The 15,877-nt window shown below is 47.4% G+C and overlaps 1 protein-coding gene across 1 annotated transcript in view; it reads left to right on the forward strand.

Moving 5' to 3' along the window:
* The first annotated feature begins 2,595 nt into the window (after positions 1–2,595).
* Positions 2,596–15,877, forward strand: part of LOC142587599 (uncharacterized) — a 37,636-nt gene continuing 24,354 nt past the window's right edge. Inside the window, exons 1-4 of the mRNA XM_075698729.1 lie at positions 2,596–2,988; positions 8,074–8,507; positions 11,045–11,342; positions 15,406–15,711. Coding sequence (XP_075554844.1) covers positions 2,953–2,988; positions 8,074–8,507; positions 11,045–11,342; positions 15,406–15,711 — 1,074 coding nt within the window. The 5' untranslated portion in view covers positions 2,596–2,952. The remainder of the gene's footprint in view (positions 2,989–8,073; positions 8,508–11,044; positions 11,343–15,405; positions 15,712–15,877) is intronic.

Raw genomic sequence — 15,877 nt, forward strand, 5'->3', positions numbered from 1 at the left:
TATTTAAAAAGACACTTGTTGCCAGATGATGCCGTGGTACGTGCAATGAGTTCGGTGAGCGCTTCACCACCTGGAATGATCTGGATACCATGATCCAGAGCAATACAGCTGCCGTCACGATTATCCAGCAGCGTAAGAGGCTCTACAGGAGAACGTGGAGCCCGCATTCGCGCTATGGTCATCCTATCCTGTAGCCATATGACACCGGCCGGCTGTTTCTACTCTGCACAACAGCTTCGTTCACCTTCAACCGAAGGTCTTCGACATGTTGATTACGTCCCCGTTTACCTGTGGATAAATACTTCGCTTATGCCGACAAACCCTAAACAGTCGTCATAGCACATTTGCTAAAAAAAACATAAAGCAGCTCTGCAGTAACGCTAGCGCAGTTGCCTCATGCGGGCTATCGACGAGATGTACCGCACCTTTCACGATTTTCTTAATTTTTCATCATTGATCTCTGCACAGCTAATTATATTGTCTGACCGGAAAGAAATGTAATAAAGACGCGCGCCTTGCAAGATCGTCATCAGTGGCACGCACAGCTGTGCCTCGAACTTTTTCTTTACCTAAAGTTACGCATATTTTCAACGTTTGTGCAAATCATGGGCGTTATTGTCATTCACGTACGTTTTCTTTCCTTGCTTTCTGATGCTTTTTTTTCCCCGAGTTTGCCGGCACTGTCTTGCCGAGTGGACAACATGAAACAAAGGATATGTGGCCCGATGCCGGAATAGAGAATGTGGGATGCTGGGTCGATAAGTCCAACTTAAGATGTGCCCGAAAAGACAACTTTGATCTCATGGTATGTCTCGTTGGATACGTAGCAGAAAAAGAGTGGCCTTCCTGCTCAGAGTACCCAGGGCCCCACAAAATATTGTATGGTCACGTGACTCACCTTAAACTAACCCTTACTACATAGATAACACAGATTGGCACTTTTCAAACTCCTAAGTTAGCGTATCGCTTTACACGCCTCACAAGACCAAGAAATTGAGTTCTCTGTTAAATTTTATGAAATATTGCATATATCCTATTAATTTTTCAGCATTATATGTATAATTAGGCATAGATTAGGATTGTAGGAATATTTTGCTGGATATTAAATCGGAAATTGATTTTTAATCTGAACTGAAAAACTGAAAATTATCTGGCCTGATCGTGTGCTGTGAGCCTCCTATACGTGTAATGTTTCGTACTAAAAGTGAGAGCGCAGCTTGTAAGACGACAATTAAGAAAGTAGTTGCGGGACGCGTTCGTTCCCGAAATTACGCACTGATATGCTAAGCTTGACTTCGGTTACAAGCTTAATAAGAACACTTGTAAAGCCGCCTGCTCCTTGGCCAATCCCCCGTTGTACGCGTGGGTCATTCTTTGGCAACAACAATAATTACGCTGCGCGTCTAAAATCCTACTGTTTAGATTTGGCTCCTTTTCTACAACGTCAAGCACGGCGTGTTAGCACGGCGTGTTCTGTGGCAATTCGTTTTATAGCTGACTAAATTTACCGTTTCATCTGCAAAGTTCACCTCGGTGGCTGAGAAGCACATCCGCCACTGAAATCTGCAGCGCGGCCATTGTCGTAATGCCCCAGCTATCGTTTACAAAGGCGTCAAACCGAAGTTGGTTCCTCCAGGATTTCTTTACATACGGCTCTTCGCCCTGGCCGTCTTCGCTGGTTACAGGTCACATGTTGCTTTGGGGTTAGGAAGTTCGCTGGATGTGCTTAATTTGTTGTACGAGGAGTCGCCGGAGCATGGGTATCGAAGTAAAATGCAGCGAGATCAGAGAGACTCGAGAAAAGCGGTTTTTGACGTTGAGACCGCTTTTACACAGTTCAGCGACGTAGCGAAAGATGCACAAGTATGGCCGTCCCATGGGGTGAGACCAGAAAGTTACACAACCAGAAAGTTTTGAACACGATACTAGGTGGCATGTGCCACCGCCCCATTTCAAGAATTACGCTCATATCATCATGATCATCGTCGTCATAATCATCGTCATCGTAAACATTATCATCATCCTAACCACCAGCACCATGCATTTCCTCGAACACCATCATAACAGAAATCGAAACACGACTGTTAGAACCACGATACAAGTGGCAATCACGAAACGTTCTTTCAGGTTTCTTAGAATGAAGGAGGAGGCCACTAGCTCTTTACGTTAATGCAGTCCTTACACGTGCAAACAATATTTTTTAGAGCAGACGAACTGGCTGTTATTACCCAGGGAGCCTTGATTTCTTTTGCCGCATGAAGCTAAATCAACCTTGGCAGCATCGGCGGCTCCTCCTTTCAAGTGAATACCTGAAGAAACCCGTCCGTTCAATGTTTCTTTCACACAAAGATGCGCGGAAAACGGCAGGCGTCGCCCGGAAAGATGAATCAGAACTTTCATCGCTACCATTCCGGTAAGCTATCACTTTTCTTAGAAAATGATTTTGAGTTCTTGTTCCTATACTAGCGCAATTACCGGCCTACTCCCCGTAGTGGGCTGTGCCATTTTGTTTACAACCTACGAACGAACCTTCCGGTGGCGCAAGAGATGAAGAAGAAGAAGAAGAAGACGAGAAGTGCGTGAGTCCGGCCCGATTCTGCGCCTCGTTAGCTTTGCACTTTAAGAAGGGCTACTCTTTTCGTTATTATTAACATTATCGAGCGACACAACGACCACATGCGACAGCTTGGACGCATTCACTCGGCGACTGGACGTGGCCGCCAGGGAAGCGCGTCTCGTGCCAATCACTAGGACGCCCAACCATCACCGCAGAGCGTTCGCGACTTGGCTGATAAGCGACGTTGTTCGAGGCAAAGCTTGACGCTTCCCTCTACGTGTCCGGGCTGCACCGTTGCCTTCAGGAACAAAGAGCAGCGTCTTACTGCTATCAGCGTAAAGTGGCCGCTGGACAAGCACTGAGCCGCTGCACGCCAATCTCGCGACGTCGCCAAGATGCCGCCAAAGAAGCCCGCAAGACCGAAACACGCAGTAAGTGGACAGCTTGTGTTTCACGCAGTTCTTTTCGTTCGTACTTCAGAACGAAGACAGCACATAAGACTCGGATTTCAGGTCCGTATGCCACTCGTGTAATGCATAAGCCTGACAACCAGTGGTTAATCAGAGTAACAGGATGAATGTGAAGAGAAAGAAAACACAGTGCACTATAGTTGTATTTAGCGAGGGCGACAGGTATTTACATGTCGATGTGATAAAATATGGAAACTTCAACCACAAGATGGAGTCCGCTTATGAAAGACGAGCGGGGTGGGGGTGTACCTGCAGACAGCGTCCCCCCTCTTCCCGCGATATAAAAAAACGCGTAGTGCAGCACAGCCGTATCGTAATCGCCATATACGCCGATGTCAGGTTTAAATGCAAGCCATTCGAGTGTAGGATGTGTAGGCCTAACTAGCCTAACGTGCTTAACTCAGTTCGCTTGAGATCGAAACGTGCGTTCTTCACGGTGCGCGAGGCAAGGGTCTAATTAATGCCCGGCTTCCTTGGGTTGGCTTCGCCACAATATGCTTTGCCACAATTCATTCGTGTTTTGCGAAGAAGCATATGCCAAATACTGCGGTGAACCATTTTAAGAGTCGAAAGGGGCCACCGTCACGTGACATAGTACGGGTTCCTTAATACGTGTCTCATTAAGACGTGTCTCCGGTCACAGTACGAGCGCCGAGATATATGATAACTGTAATGGCAGCCATTAAAAGGTGTTTCTGACACCTTTTAATGGATGTGGCCAAGGAAAGAAATTTTAACTTTCTCGCCCCCCCCCCCCCCCCCCGCCTCACTCAACAAGTGCCCCAACTTTATTGTCGAGGTTCCCACGTGGGCAGGTATGACCCACAATGGTTATCAAAAAAGAAACATTTTGTAGCCAATCGCTCTCGATGACGAACAGTCGAAAGACACTGGAATGAAGGTGCGTTTCTAAACCAAGCCCTCGTCGTAGGAATCAACATGGAGCGTTAATGCATGACCTCGGAGATGGAGCGACTCGCGCGGGCTTTCGCAGAATTCTCCTGGCCTCTAAGATTGCACCGTTGCGCCGATGAAATCTCGGAGGCCACATATTACGGTAACGGTGCCAATTCTCTCACCGAAAGGCGACGCTGCACCCCACTGAAGCTTAGAGTTAACCTACATGCTCTTCTGCTGTGGATAATGTTTGGCAGCAGCGTAGTGATACTATAGGACAATGCAGATGATTTACAAGGGCTTGCGAATATGTGTGGCAATGACGCGACATATCTGGGTCTTAATTTTAGCACAGAGAAATCGGGATTTATAGTATTAATGAGGACACGAGTAATGGATGGGTAGGAATTCAATAGCAAGTAAACCAATTGGAATATCTGGGCATATATGTAGACGAAAAAAAAATACCTACACAAGTATCCATCAAAGATATGTGAAGCTGAAGGAGAAGCGATAGAGAAAGCAGGCAACCAAGTACAGAATAGCTGAAAGCGGGAATATGCATACAGGAGTCACCACAAGGAAAGTGAGAGAAACAAAGATGGTAAATTAAGCACAAAGGATGGAAACAAAACTGTCGAAAGAAGGCAAACCAAAATTCAGAATGGGAAATCTGTACGATAAAGCAAAGGGCAGCGCCTTGCCATTTGATGCTTGAGCTGGTTGTCGGAAGACAAAAGGAGCAAATTTAAGGGCACACTACGTCCGTCATTCTAAGCAACGAAATCTGAAGAAAATAAAGTTGGTTCCCCTGCAAAAACACGGCAACAAACGAGCATCTAAGCCTACATGCGTTGCCTACTTCAATGTTCATCTTTTGCACTCTTTTTAAATATAAGTTTGGTCTATCGGCATCTGCAACAAATGCGATGAGTTCTAAGAGACGAGATGTGTATGCGTGAAACGTCGTTTTCTCTGTACATGATAAGGGTGGATTTTTTTCCGTGGCGGCTGGCGGAGAAGACGACGCATCATCTTGACACACGTGCATTGTATTTTGCCATTGACCGTTGACCACCATCTAATCGTTGTCTGGTTCTTCACCGTCACTGCAACGCGACAATATGGTAAACATCATGTATAGCACAAGTAGAACGAAAAGTCGCAGCTTCCAACGCCGTACTTGCGGTCGTGTTTCAGCACCCCTAGGGCTTAATTACCGTCATACTCAACTTTCACTCGCTCTAACGCCAAAGCGACGCTGGCTCACGTGAAATAATGCTAAAAAAAAGCTCTGTACATAACAAAACGTGACCGATGGCGCAGATTGTACGCTTCTATAGCACTACGTCTCACACCAACACTGAGCATTAACGTGAGAAAGTGGGGCACACATAATTAGCCACTATATACCGCAACGTACCTCCCTCTTAATTTTGCCCACCCAGAGGAGCGATGCCTTTCGCTCTCAGAAAGCCATTTTTCAACCATTTGCAGAACACCTGCTGCAGCGCGGAACGCAGCCCGCGGGCTTCCTGTGAAAGTTAACCATCGTCATCAGCCTATTTAATGCCGACTGTATAGATAAACGCCTCTCCCAGTGACCTCCAATTACCCCTGTCTTGCGCCATCTGGCCTGCAAATTTCCTAATATCGCACCGCCCGTAATTCCTTGCCGTCCTCGGCTGCGCTTCCTTGCCCTTGGCACCCAACTCTATAACTCTAAAAGATCAAACATTATCTTCTTTACAAGCTGCATAGTCCGCTTGACTTCAGTTTTCTTTCCTCAGATTGCCGACTAGAATATGAGCTACCCCCGTTTGTTCCCTAATCCACACCGCTCTCTTCCTATCTATGAACCTTGCGCTTATCGTTATTCGCTTCGTTACTTAGAGGAGTGAGCAAAAAAAAGAACAGTAGTATTGAAAGTAGCCCATGCTGGTTTGGTACAACCTCGGAAGGGCGCGAAAAGAGGTGACATGACGAAAGAAGAAGAGACAGCGCCGACTGTCAAGTGAATTTTTGTTGAAGAGAGGAGAATCTAAATGGTGGGTGATACCCAACTTTGGGGCGATATACAAACCCGTAAAGCTTAAAAAGAAACACCGCAATGTCAATTGAGGCTACGACCCTTGAAGCAGTATTTGTTTCTTTGGCGTGGTAATACTTTACTCGCTTATCACACAGGATTTTGCTGCTTTGTTAAATTACGCTCGAATCTGCTCCGCTGGAGGTCATTGAGCTATCGTCACTCCGAAGGAGAGAATAAAAGAAGCGGCAGAAAATGGTGCTCGTGGAAAAAAATTACTAAAATAGATTCAATATATAGATAAAATAAAAAAAGAAATAGGAGGACAGAAAAGAAGAAAAAGAAAAAGACAAACTAAGCAACCCAAGTTCTGTTGCCTATAGCTTGAAATTTAGCATAGCCAATATGTTCTAAAGCTTCCTTTAAAACGGTTAGGCCTGTCGGTTGCAATGTCTTGAACTTATGGATGAGGTATGATTCTCTGTATTTTCTGTCTCGCGCCGAACGGTAATTTGACTGCAGCACGTATAGCTTAAGTTCATCAAATTTATTACCGGGTTGGTTGGAATGCTCGGCGATGGCAAACTTATTAGCTGTGTCTGCGCGATGTCCATTCAACCTTACTTTCACTGATTGTCTCGTTTCACCGATATATTGTATGTTACAGAAGAAACATTCAAGCCTATAAATCACAGCGGAACTAGTGCAAGTAAGGCTAGCTTTTACTTCGTGTGTATAACTATTCGAGGTACTTTTAATTTTAATGCTACTCTGAAGGTGCCGGCAGGTTTTGGACCTGGGGCGACAGCACGCTCTTATTACGGGGAATGGTGTTGGTTGACTTTTGCCTTTACTAACATGCCTTTAAAGTTTCTGTTGCAGCGATAGGTCACACTTGGTACCACCTGGAACACTTTTCTCAGACGCTCGTTACTTGATAATACTGGATGGTATTTTCTAGGATGTTGTTTGTTTGGAAGAGCATTAGACTATCTTGCTATAAAGGCTGGTGGTCTTCTCAGATTATGATGTAGGCTGTTTCCTAACTAATTCCGACTGCCTCTACAATTATGATGCAACGTCATAAGATCTGGTGAGAGAAACTTGTCGATAATTACTTTCTGCTAACGTTGCTTTAAGGTCATTTAGGTGGTGGATATAATAATTGTATTCGCTGCAGATACTTCTTATTCGTTTCGTTTGTCCGACGAAAATTCCCTGCTTGCAGTGTCGTGGGTGATGACTGTGGTAGTCTAAATATTGCTGGCAATCCGCAGGCTTCCGGTAAGATGTCGTTCTCAGTTTTTCGTTTTCTATGTAGGCCGTCGTGTCGAGGAAGTTGATTTGACCAGGAGAGTGGTAGCGGTGGGTCACTATACTCTCCTCTTCCAGTCAACTTCCTCGACTTCTTCTGGAGAGACATCCAACCCTCAGGCAGCGCACTAATAGGCGACCGGGGCTTTTCCGCTCTCCTTGCTTCTCCGACCCCCCTCTCGTCTGTCCCCTCTTTTATGAATGGATGCATCGATGCTATGAACATCCCCCTTGAAACGGAGCGCTGGGCTGCGCCTCCAAGCTCTTGCCATTATTTTGCCTAATGTCCTACCTATCCCGGGCGCTTCGCACCATCTACAAGAGAGCTAAGCGGTTAGGTTAAAGGGCACTTGGCGGCTGCACAGCAGAGGATGACAGCGACACGGACACTCATATACAAATCACGTTTACGGCTAGTTATTATCGTTTTCGATTATATTCTTGGTCGCGGAATATTGCTACGTGTTCTCGGCATGAATATGTGTCATTTGGTGCTATTTTGATGAACATATGACATTTACAGGTCGCCTAACCGTCCGCTTATTTTTTCTGGTAGTGGTTGCAAGATAGCCAGATTCCATACACGCCAAACCCTCACGAAGTGAGCTGACAAGACCTTGTCTTCAAAGAATGCCTGCGGCGCTCGCGGCAGCATCACCTTCTTCACCATGCACCTTAGCGAGGGCATGGGCCGGGTATGCCGAGATTGAGTTTTGAGTCGACGACCGCTTACAACGGCGCGGGCAAGCCGCGTAAACATTATGGCGCTCCGTCTGTCTCCTCCTAATTTGCGACGTCGTTCTCAGCAGGACGAGTACGCCCGTGTGGCCGCCGACATCCGCAAGCAGGTCATGGCCGTGGAGAGGAAGAGCAAGAAACAACGGCCGCGAGTGGCTGCGGCGTTCTCCGACAACGCGGAGAAAGCCTTGGTGCAGCGTTTCGAGGCGGCCAAGGACTCCAGACACAAGGCGGCGAACCTCGAGAACATGGTGCCCGAGGAGTTCGGAAGGCTCACGTTTTACGACGCAGCTCAGGCGCGCGCTGACCGACGCCTTCAGGAAGAAGGCGCCAGTCCCGCTCCACATCAGGGTTACACGTCGCCCTTGGAGTCGCCCGCTGGACACCTGTCGCCCGCGGTATCATCGGTGTCGCCATCCGCGAACATGTCGGCGGGATACGCGTCCCCGGGCCATGTGTCCCCCTCGACAGCCCTGTCGCTATCGGTGACGCCGCCTGGAGGGTGAGTGAGGCATTTAACAGTCGCGGTTGCGTATACGCGCATTTTGTCACAGTGAGAGCTGTAAATCGAATTTTCAAACGCTACACATTCGTATGCCTGAAGGCGTCGTAATTTCTATGATATTTTACTTTCAGTAAGTTGTTATTCATTAGGAGGTGATAAGGTTGGGGGGTTTGATGCACCTTCTTCGTAGCTTGGTTATGAATTTTTAGGTGCGTAAGCATTTCTATGCATCTCCAACGAAGGAACCCGCCCATCCGTCCGTCCGTCTGTCACGTAAGGCGAATCGCTATAAATAAATTCACGTAGAAAGCGATGTACACTCGAAAGGAAAAACGTTCGCAGTGGCGAGTTTCGAACCTACGACGCCACGCTGAGAAGCCGACTGTCTTACCCGCAGGGCTGAACACGCGCGTTTGCAACATGCGAAAATATCTGAACACCATGAATGTGTTGAACCGGCACCTCAGAATGTCAAAGGAGAACAGTTTCTATAAAGGCTCTGTTGAAAGAGTTCGACATAGTGGAATAAAAGCCGTCTCTAGGATCACATGCAGAGCCGACTTGTAGTATTGCAGACATCACGAAAATCCCGATTTCGCGAAAATTCAATGCCAGACATGCCACGGCCCCGATGCGTTTCGCTGGTCACAGGATGCGCCTTCCTTTGGGGCGGCGTTCGTATACACCGACCGAAGTGCGCCACTGACCAATGAGGGCTGATGCACTTCGCGTCGCGCAACTTCGACAGATGAGCGGGTAGTGAGTTGCTGGGACGATTAGGAGTGATTAGGGCTCACGTGGGTCTCATCACGGTTGATAATGGTTCGACAAGGATGGATAAAGTGCTAAAGGGCGATAAGGGCTTAAATCGTTGGAGCAATTCTGATAAAGTTAATGAGCACCGATAAGGCTTGACAAGGCTCGGATCGAGTCCGATAAGGTTGATAACAACCGATAAGGGTTGGCGAGGGTTCATACTAGTCGGATCAAGTTTCCCGGCACTTATAATGACACCGGGCTGCGTGGCGATGAGCAAGTGGCACAGTGCTTTCGCATACTTAGACCTAACACCCAGATTAGTTCCGGCATGATTTTTTTTTTTTTTTGGTTGCCGCACTTGGAGATGTTTTGTGTCTTTTGTTCTCGACGGACCAACGATTAGTATTTGGCTATTTGTCCGATAAGCTTTTCTATTTCACTGATCGTTGACCGAGGCAATCAAAAATATTAGATAGCTTTAGAATAGGGGCCCAAAACGTTTTGGGGCCCCAAATAAATAGCGTCAAGGCCACTGCGCATTCGCAAGACACAAACTGCGTTTGGGTTTGGCGTTGGGAACGCTATTTCACCGATTTAGCGGAAGCCCAAATAGCGGCCCCAAAAGCTTTGGGTCAGCAAACATGGCGGCACCGATCGAAGCGGCGGCTCTAACCTATAGCACCAAACTGCGTTCGATTTGCGGTAACGCGTGAAGTTCGCAAGCTAGGAGAAGTGACTGCGGTTATCGCTTTCTCTCAACTAGCGTGTGTTATGAAGATTGACTCATTAGATGCCGCTGATTTTGAATTCGATTGTGGATTATATGGCTTGTAGGCCTAACACGGCTAAGCTTGGCTGCTGAAGGCACGTAAAGCACTAATTGTTTGCTGCTTACAGAATAACCTCTAAATTGTAATTAAACGCGAATACACGCAAGTCAATATTACTATTCCTATCATAAAATGGTATATTGTATTTAATTATTTCTGATAGCTTTTGTTTGACGCCGTAATGGCGCTTCGGCGCAAGACGCTATCCGCAAACGCAATGCCCTATTCTAAAACTCTTCACTCCTGCGTGCACCTACGCTAACACCCTCAAAGCTCTTTGAGGCCCCAAACTATTGGGGCCCCTATTCTAAATCTCTCTAATTAATGAGTGATGATGATCTCGATATGCTGCCCGTTGTCGGTAACGCAAAATGCTCGCAAATGGCTCGCCCTTGCATCGACCTGGAGGCTGCACCTGCTGAACGCCAAGTGGCTGGAGTAGGCTACGAATACTAATCGCATTAAAAATACTAATTCGAAAGGATTCGGGGCTGGTTGACGTACGTAAACGTATACGACTGTACATGCGATCCTAGAGACGGCTTTTATTCCACCATCACGACATCTTTCAACAGAGGCTTCGTAGAAACTGTTCTCCTTTGACAAGTTCTGTGGCGCCGGTTCAACGAGTTCATGGCGTTCAGACGTTACCGTCCCGACTCCGCTGTGGGCGAAGGCAATAAATGATTTCGCTTGCTAGTAGGGCTCGGATGCCTTCGTTGCTAAAGCTCTTCCCCTGGCAGCATGGTGACGTAAATATCTAATCTATCCTGTCTCCTTCATTAACGAACCAACTTGAACAATTCTTGCGGTAAAACGCTTTTTTTTTTTTTTAGACGGCGCTTCACAAGTTCCGTTGTATATAACCAAATTTCCCTATGGGGCCATGGTCCTTCGTGGGACATTGGCGATGTGTCGGTCCCTCACGCGATTTGGCGCCTGCAGGACACCCTCGGACACGCTGCCTCGCGATAAGAACCAGAAGGGTGCGGAGGAGAGGAGACGTCGTCTTTTCTTGGCGGGTTTCGGCTGCGTCGTGCTCACGGCCGCCGTCGCCGCATCAACGGGCATCCTGATGGCTCTCCTAAACCGGAAGCCCGACCCGACGTGTCGCAGCCCCGGGTGCCAACTGTACAGTGAGAAGTTACGAGCCAGCATGGACATCACCGTGGACCCGTGCCAGGACTTCGGCCGATACGTGTGCGGCCGCTACTCACACCCGAGGAATTTCTCCGTGGCCGAGGTGAAGAGAGCATGCGGGGGAAAACAAATTCATCGAGACCCCTGCGCCAATATGTAGCAAACCATATATGCAGTCGATCACTCAGTCTCTCCGCTTCTCGCTTAGCGGTGCACCTCATTTGTGTTCGAGAGCTATAGTAGCCGCTCAAGTTTGGAATGAACGCGTGCCGATCAATATTTTGTTGCTGTGTGCGTTAGGTGTCGCTTCGTTAAGCCTTCTCCCATAAATTAGGAGCAATTGTGAAGCTGTATTGGAGTGAATAATTTTTCTTCTTTAAATTTAGGGATGTTCGAAAAGTGAAACTTGGAACCGAATGAGAATGTTCTTAAAATTACAGCTTCAAATATCGGATCGAATACCGAATATTTCCTAAATAATTGTTCGAAATTTATTTAGGATATCACTAATCCAGCATAAACATTCCACATTTTCTTGACAACACATCATTTCGGTGCGAACGTAGCGAGGCTCACTAAAAAAATATTTCGCTTAAACTGACGCAACTAATCTGCCTAAGGAGGAAAACACGCGCCACGGTACCCTTCGCTCTGGCCATGCGCTGCTAACCCCGAGGGCTTGGGATGGCCGCATTTCGATGGAGGCGAAATGCAAGAACGCCCGTGTATACCGTGCGCTGGGTGCACGTTAGAGAACCCGAGGCGTCAAAATGAATGCGGAGTCCCTCCCTACAGCGTACCCCACAATCATATCGTGATTCTGGCACGTAAAACCACGGTATTTCCTAAGCAGGAAATTTTGTGCATCTCGTAACTGCAAGATATTGTGAAAAAAAAAAAAGCTAGCCTGCTCTGAGACGGGTCGCTAGCCTTGCAGCGCGCTACAGCTTCCTGGTAACCTCAGGTCGTAGAGCGACAGCCCCGCAAAGGCGTTGGTCAAGGGTTGTGTCCCCGAAGCAAGCCGAATCAGTCTTCAACTGTGAATGCTCTTTTTTCCTGAGAAGCCCGTCCTTTGTAGCTTCGTCTTAAAGGTGGGGAGGATGAGAATTTTTCCTTTACTCTTGTTGTATCGTTCCCGGTGGACAGCCTCGCTTGTGTGTTTTTGCTGTAAAGGTGTAATTGCAGCAGTTCCCCCTGGCAGTGTTCTTCACCTAGTTTTGTTTAGGTGTCCGAGTTTTACGTGTTCGAATTATCCGAACGTTCAATTACCAAAATTAAGGGATCAGTCGCTGTACTTATGTCTTATTGTATTTCTTCTTGTGCATACGTGAGCGAATGTTTAATGCGCTAATGCATTCTTTTTAAGTCTTGTGAAACTGTGAATTTCCGGTTGCCGTTTTCGTTGGCATTTTAGTTTTCATTACTTGTAATTGCTTTGCATCCATCTGGCCGCATTTGGGTTCTTCAAATGTGCAACGTGAGGTGTGATCCCGCTACACATTATCAATTCGGAACCTCTTGATGTAATTACTGTTGTGTGACGTGATTTCACAGCGTGAGTGCGGCAAACATCTCTTCCTTCCTCAATCTTGGAACTCCTGCTGCAAACGTTTAAGCCACGTGCATATAATTCCAACTGGTCTTTTAAAGTGAAGCTTTCAATTCAATTCAATTCATTTTGTTTCGCCATACACATGGCCGGAGCTCTTGGGCAAAAAGCTGTGCGAAACAGCTTGACTGGGCCCAAGAGGCCACATCAAGGTAGAGCAGCGTGACAATGTAAACATCAGTAAAACACTAAATTAAGCAACAAAATTAAGGTGTTCAACAAAAAAAAGGACATGCAGCTAATACAGAACACATAGGTAATTACACCCTCGGACTTCTCTGACCATGGCTGCTGCTCCTGCGAGCTGTCTTGCCGAATATGTCGCACACATGACAGCACTCAAACACACATACTTGGGCACTTTTTTGTGGAAATGAATGGGAAGAAGCTACAGGGTCGGAGACAGCACGCAGTGGCGTTAGACGCCACTGCGTGCTGATCCGTGATCATTCATGTTTACTGGTTTCTCAGTTACCCCACGCGCAGAAGACAACACCAGAAAGATAAGTCAGGTTTTAAAATTCAGTTCTCTGTTTTAACGCGATAGCGTTGAGGGCCCCGTGTCGCAGAAAATCCGGTGTCGGTGTCGGCGTCAACGAAGCTCTCCGTGAGCGAAAATTTCCGTGTATATATATAGGTATATGTATATGCCACACCTTGCTACATACGTGTGGTATATGGGGTTTATATTGCCACACCATCCTATCACTAAATTTGCTCATACATTACATTACATTCTTTGCAAAGTTATTCATTCCTCGGAATTTCGACAGTGACAGCCCACGACCAAATGTCATGAAACAAAGCACCGAAAGCGCATGCCTTTTATGTTATATCTTCTCAGAATGAAATACTGAAAGTGCGAAACAATAACATAAACCTGGAAATTATGTAATTTTCTTGGTGCAGCTGTGGGGGGGGGGGGGGGGGCACCACCTCCTGGATAAGCCCACGCAAGAAGCCGCGTTTCTATCAGAAAGGTCGCCTTCGCGCATAGCGTTCGCCGCCAGCGTCTCCCGGTAAACATTACGGTTACACAAGCTGCAGTTGCCGGGAAGCGTGAGACGGGTAGTCAGGGATCTTTGAATGCTATCGCGTTACAATCTTAAAGACGAAGCTTAAGCGTCCTTCAGTTTTTTATATCATGTCGCTGTTCTAAATAAGATATTGGTCTGTTCTCTTTTCCAGCTTTTAATTACCACGGTGGTGAATGTGAGACTTTTTTTTTTTCTGGAGTGCTCTTGGACGCACTTTGCCTCCATAGCTTTCCTTACGAAAATAAAGCACTGCACAAGACACAGCGAGGACCAAGAAAAGACGACACCATGGCGCTCAACTTGCAACAACTTTACTGGGAAGCGCAGTACATTTATACATGATCATGAACCACATGCGGTCCCCGTTGTTTCACGCGCGCTGTTTTATTTTTTTTTGGTAATGTTGCACTGAAAAGCCAAGGTTTCCAGTATTCCATATCTTTATTCCCTTCACTGGCAAAGCAAGATTGCCCGCCAGTATATTCGGTGCACATTTAGCCCCATCTGTACTACCCCCGCAGATGGGCCGTTGGCCGGCAGTGTTCTCTGCGGAATTACGCAGTAAAACAACAAACCGTACCTAAATATCGTCAATGCAGCGAATGCGCCACTTCAGGCCCATAATCCCTTCCGTTAAGGCGACGCTTTCTGCGCCTTCTTTTCCTGGAATTCGGTGATTGCTCGCATGTTGCCTGATTTCCCGGGCAAGGCCACGTAATCGCTTCGCCGCGAGACGCCTTGCAGGCGATGAACAGTTGTGCGACATATAATTATCCATTTGAGGTAAGATACACTTCACAAAGATTCCAAAAAATGTGCGCGGTATCTGCTGAATTTCGCAAATAAAACATTGCGCCAGATCTAACGCACCTTGTTGGAATCGGCGTACAGCGAAGTTTCACTTAAATGCCTAAAAAAAAAAAGAATGCCGAAACCTCCGTTAGTTTCTGCGTTATTGCAATGTCAGTGCAACCTCACACCGATCGCCCAAACCACGTACGCCATCCACGTTTCAAGGTGTCCAAGCGCAGCCTCTTCTTCGCATCTGCACGCTATAGCGCATGCATGCAAGCGCTCTCGCGCTTTCTCTGCTGCGTAATAGGACTCACGTGGCCGTCATATCTCAAAGTGCTAGTTGGCGTTGGCACGATACAAGCGTGCCCGCGATTGTGGCACATGTCTCACGCCAATGATAGTGGCGCATTTGCCTGAATATTAAGCACTGGTTAGGCTAGAACTCTGCAGACCTCTCCGTCTTATTTCCACGTAATAAATACGAAGTGCGATTGTGGCACAATGGTTAGAGCGTCGGTTTGCTGCGTTGGAGAACCAAGGTTCGATACCACCATCAAGACCGAAATTTAACATCTTTTTTTTTATGTATGTTCGAGCTATTCGGTCAGACAGCAGTAGCACCCAGCAGCCCCGGTGGGCAAAATCCTGAGACGGTTCGCAAAAAAAAAAAAAATTTGCTGGCTTGAAAAAAGTGTTTACCCTTATAGAGGTGGCGGCTAACGCAGGCGGCGGCGCAGCGATACCGTGACGAGGTGGTGGCGCCGGTCCACAACGCCAGCCTGCTCGGTGCCGGTCAGAACGCCCTGCAGAAGTCCTGGCGCTTCTACAAGTCTTGCGAGGACGTTCTCGGGGGCGCCGTGGACAACACGCCCTACGTGGTGGACGCCCTGAACGACACTGGCATCCAGTGGCCCACGCCGTCCAACCACAAAGTCAACCTCGTTCATGCCATGGTGTACCTGGCGACCCGAATGGCTTGGCCCAGCATCGTCGACTTCGCGGTACAGCCCCAAGCTGACGATGTCGTGAAGGTCAGTACGGCAACGACCCCGCCAAGTCAGGGTTAAGTTGGAGCTTTATTCTGGCACGCTTACAGCTGTGTTGCAGAATAAGACGGCGCTCGAACGGGACCCACAGATTGTTGTCTTCCTGTCAAAACTGCACGCCCTATAATTATAAAAAAAATTGAACCAATTA

This window comes from Dermacentor variabilis, chromosome 7 (assembly GCF_050947875.1).
Source record: "Dermacentor variabilis isolate Ectoservices chromosome 7, ASM5094787v1, whole genome shotgun sequence".
In the NCBI taxonomy this organism is placed as follows: Eukaryota; Metazoa; Arthropoda; class Arachnida; order Ixodida; family Ixodidae; genus Dermacentor; species Dermacentor variabilis.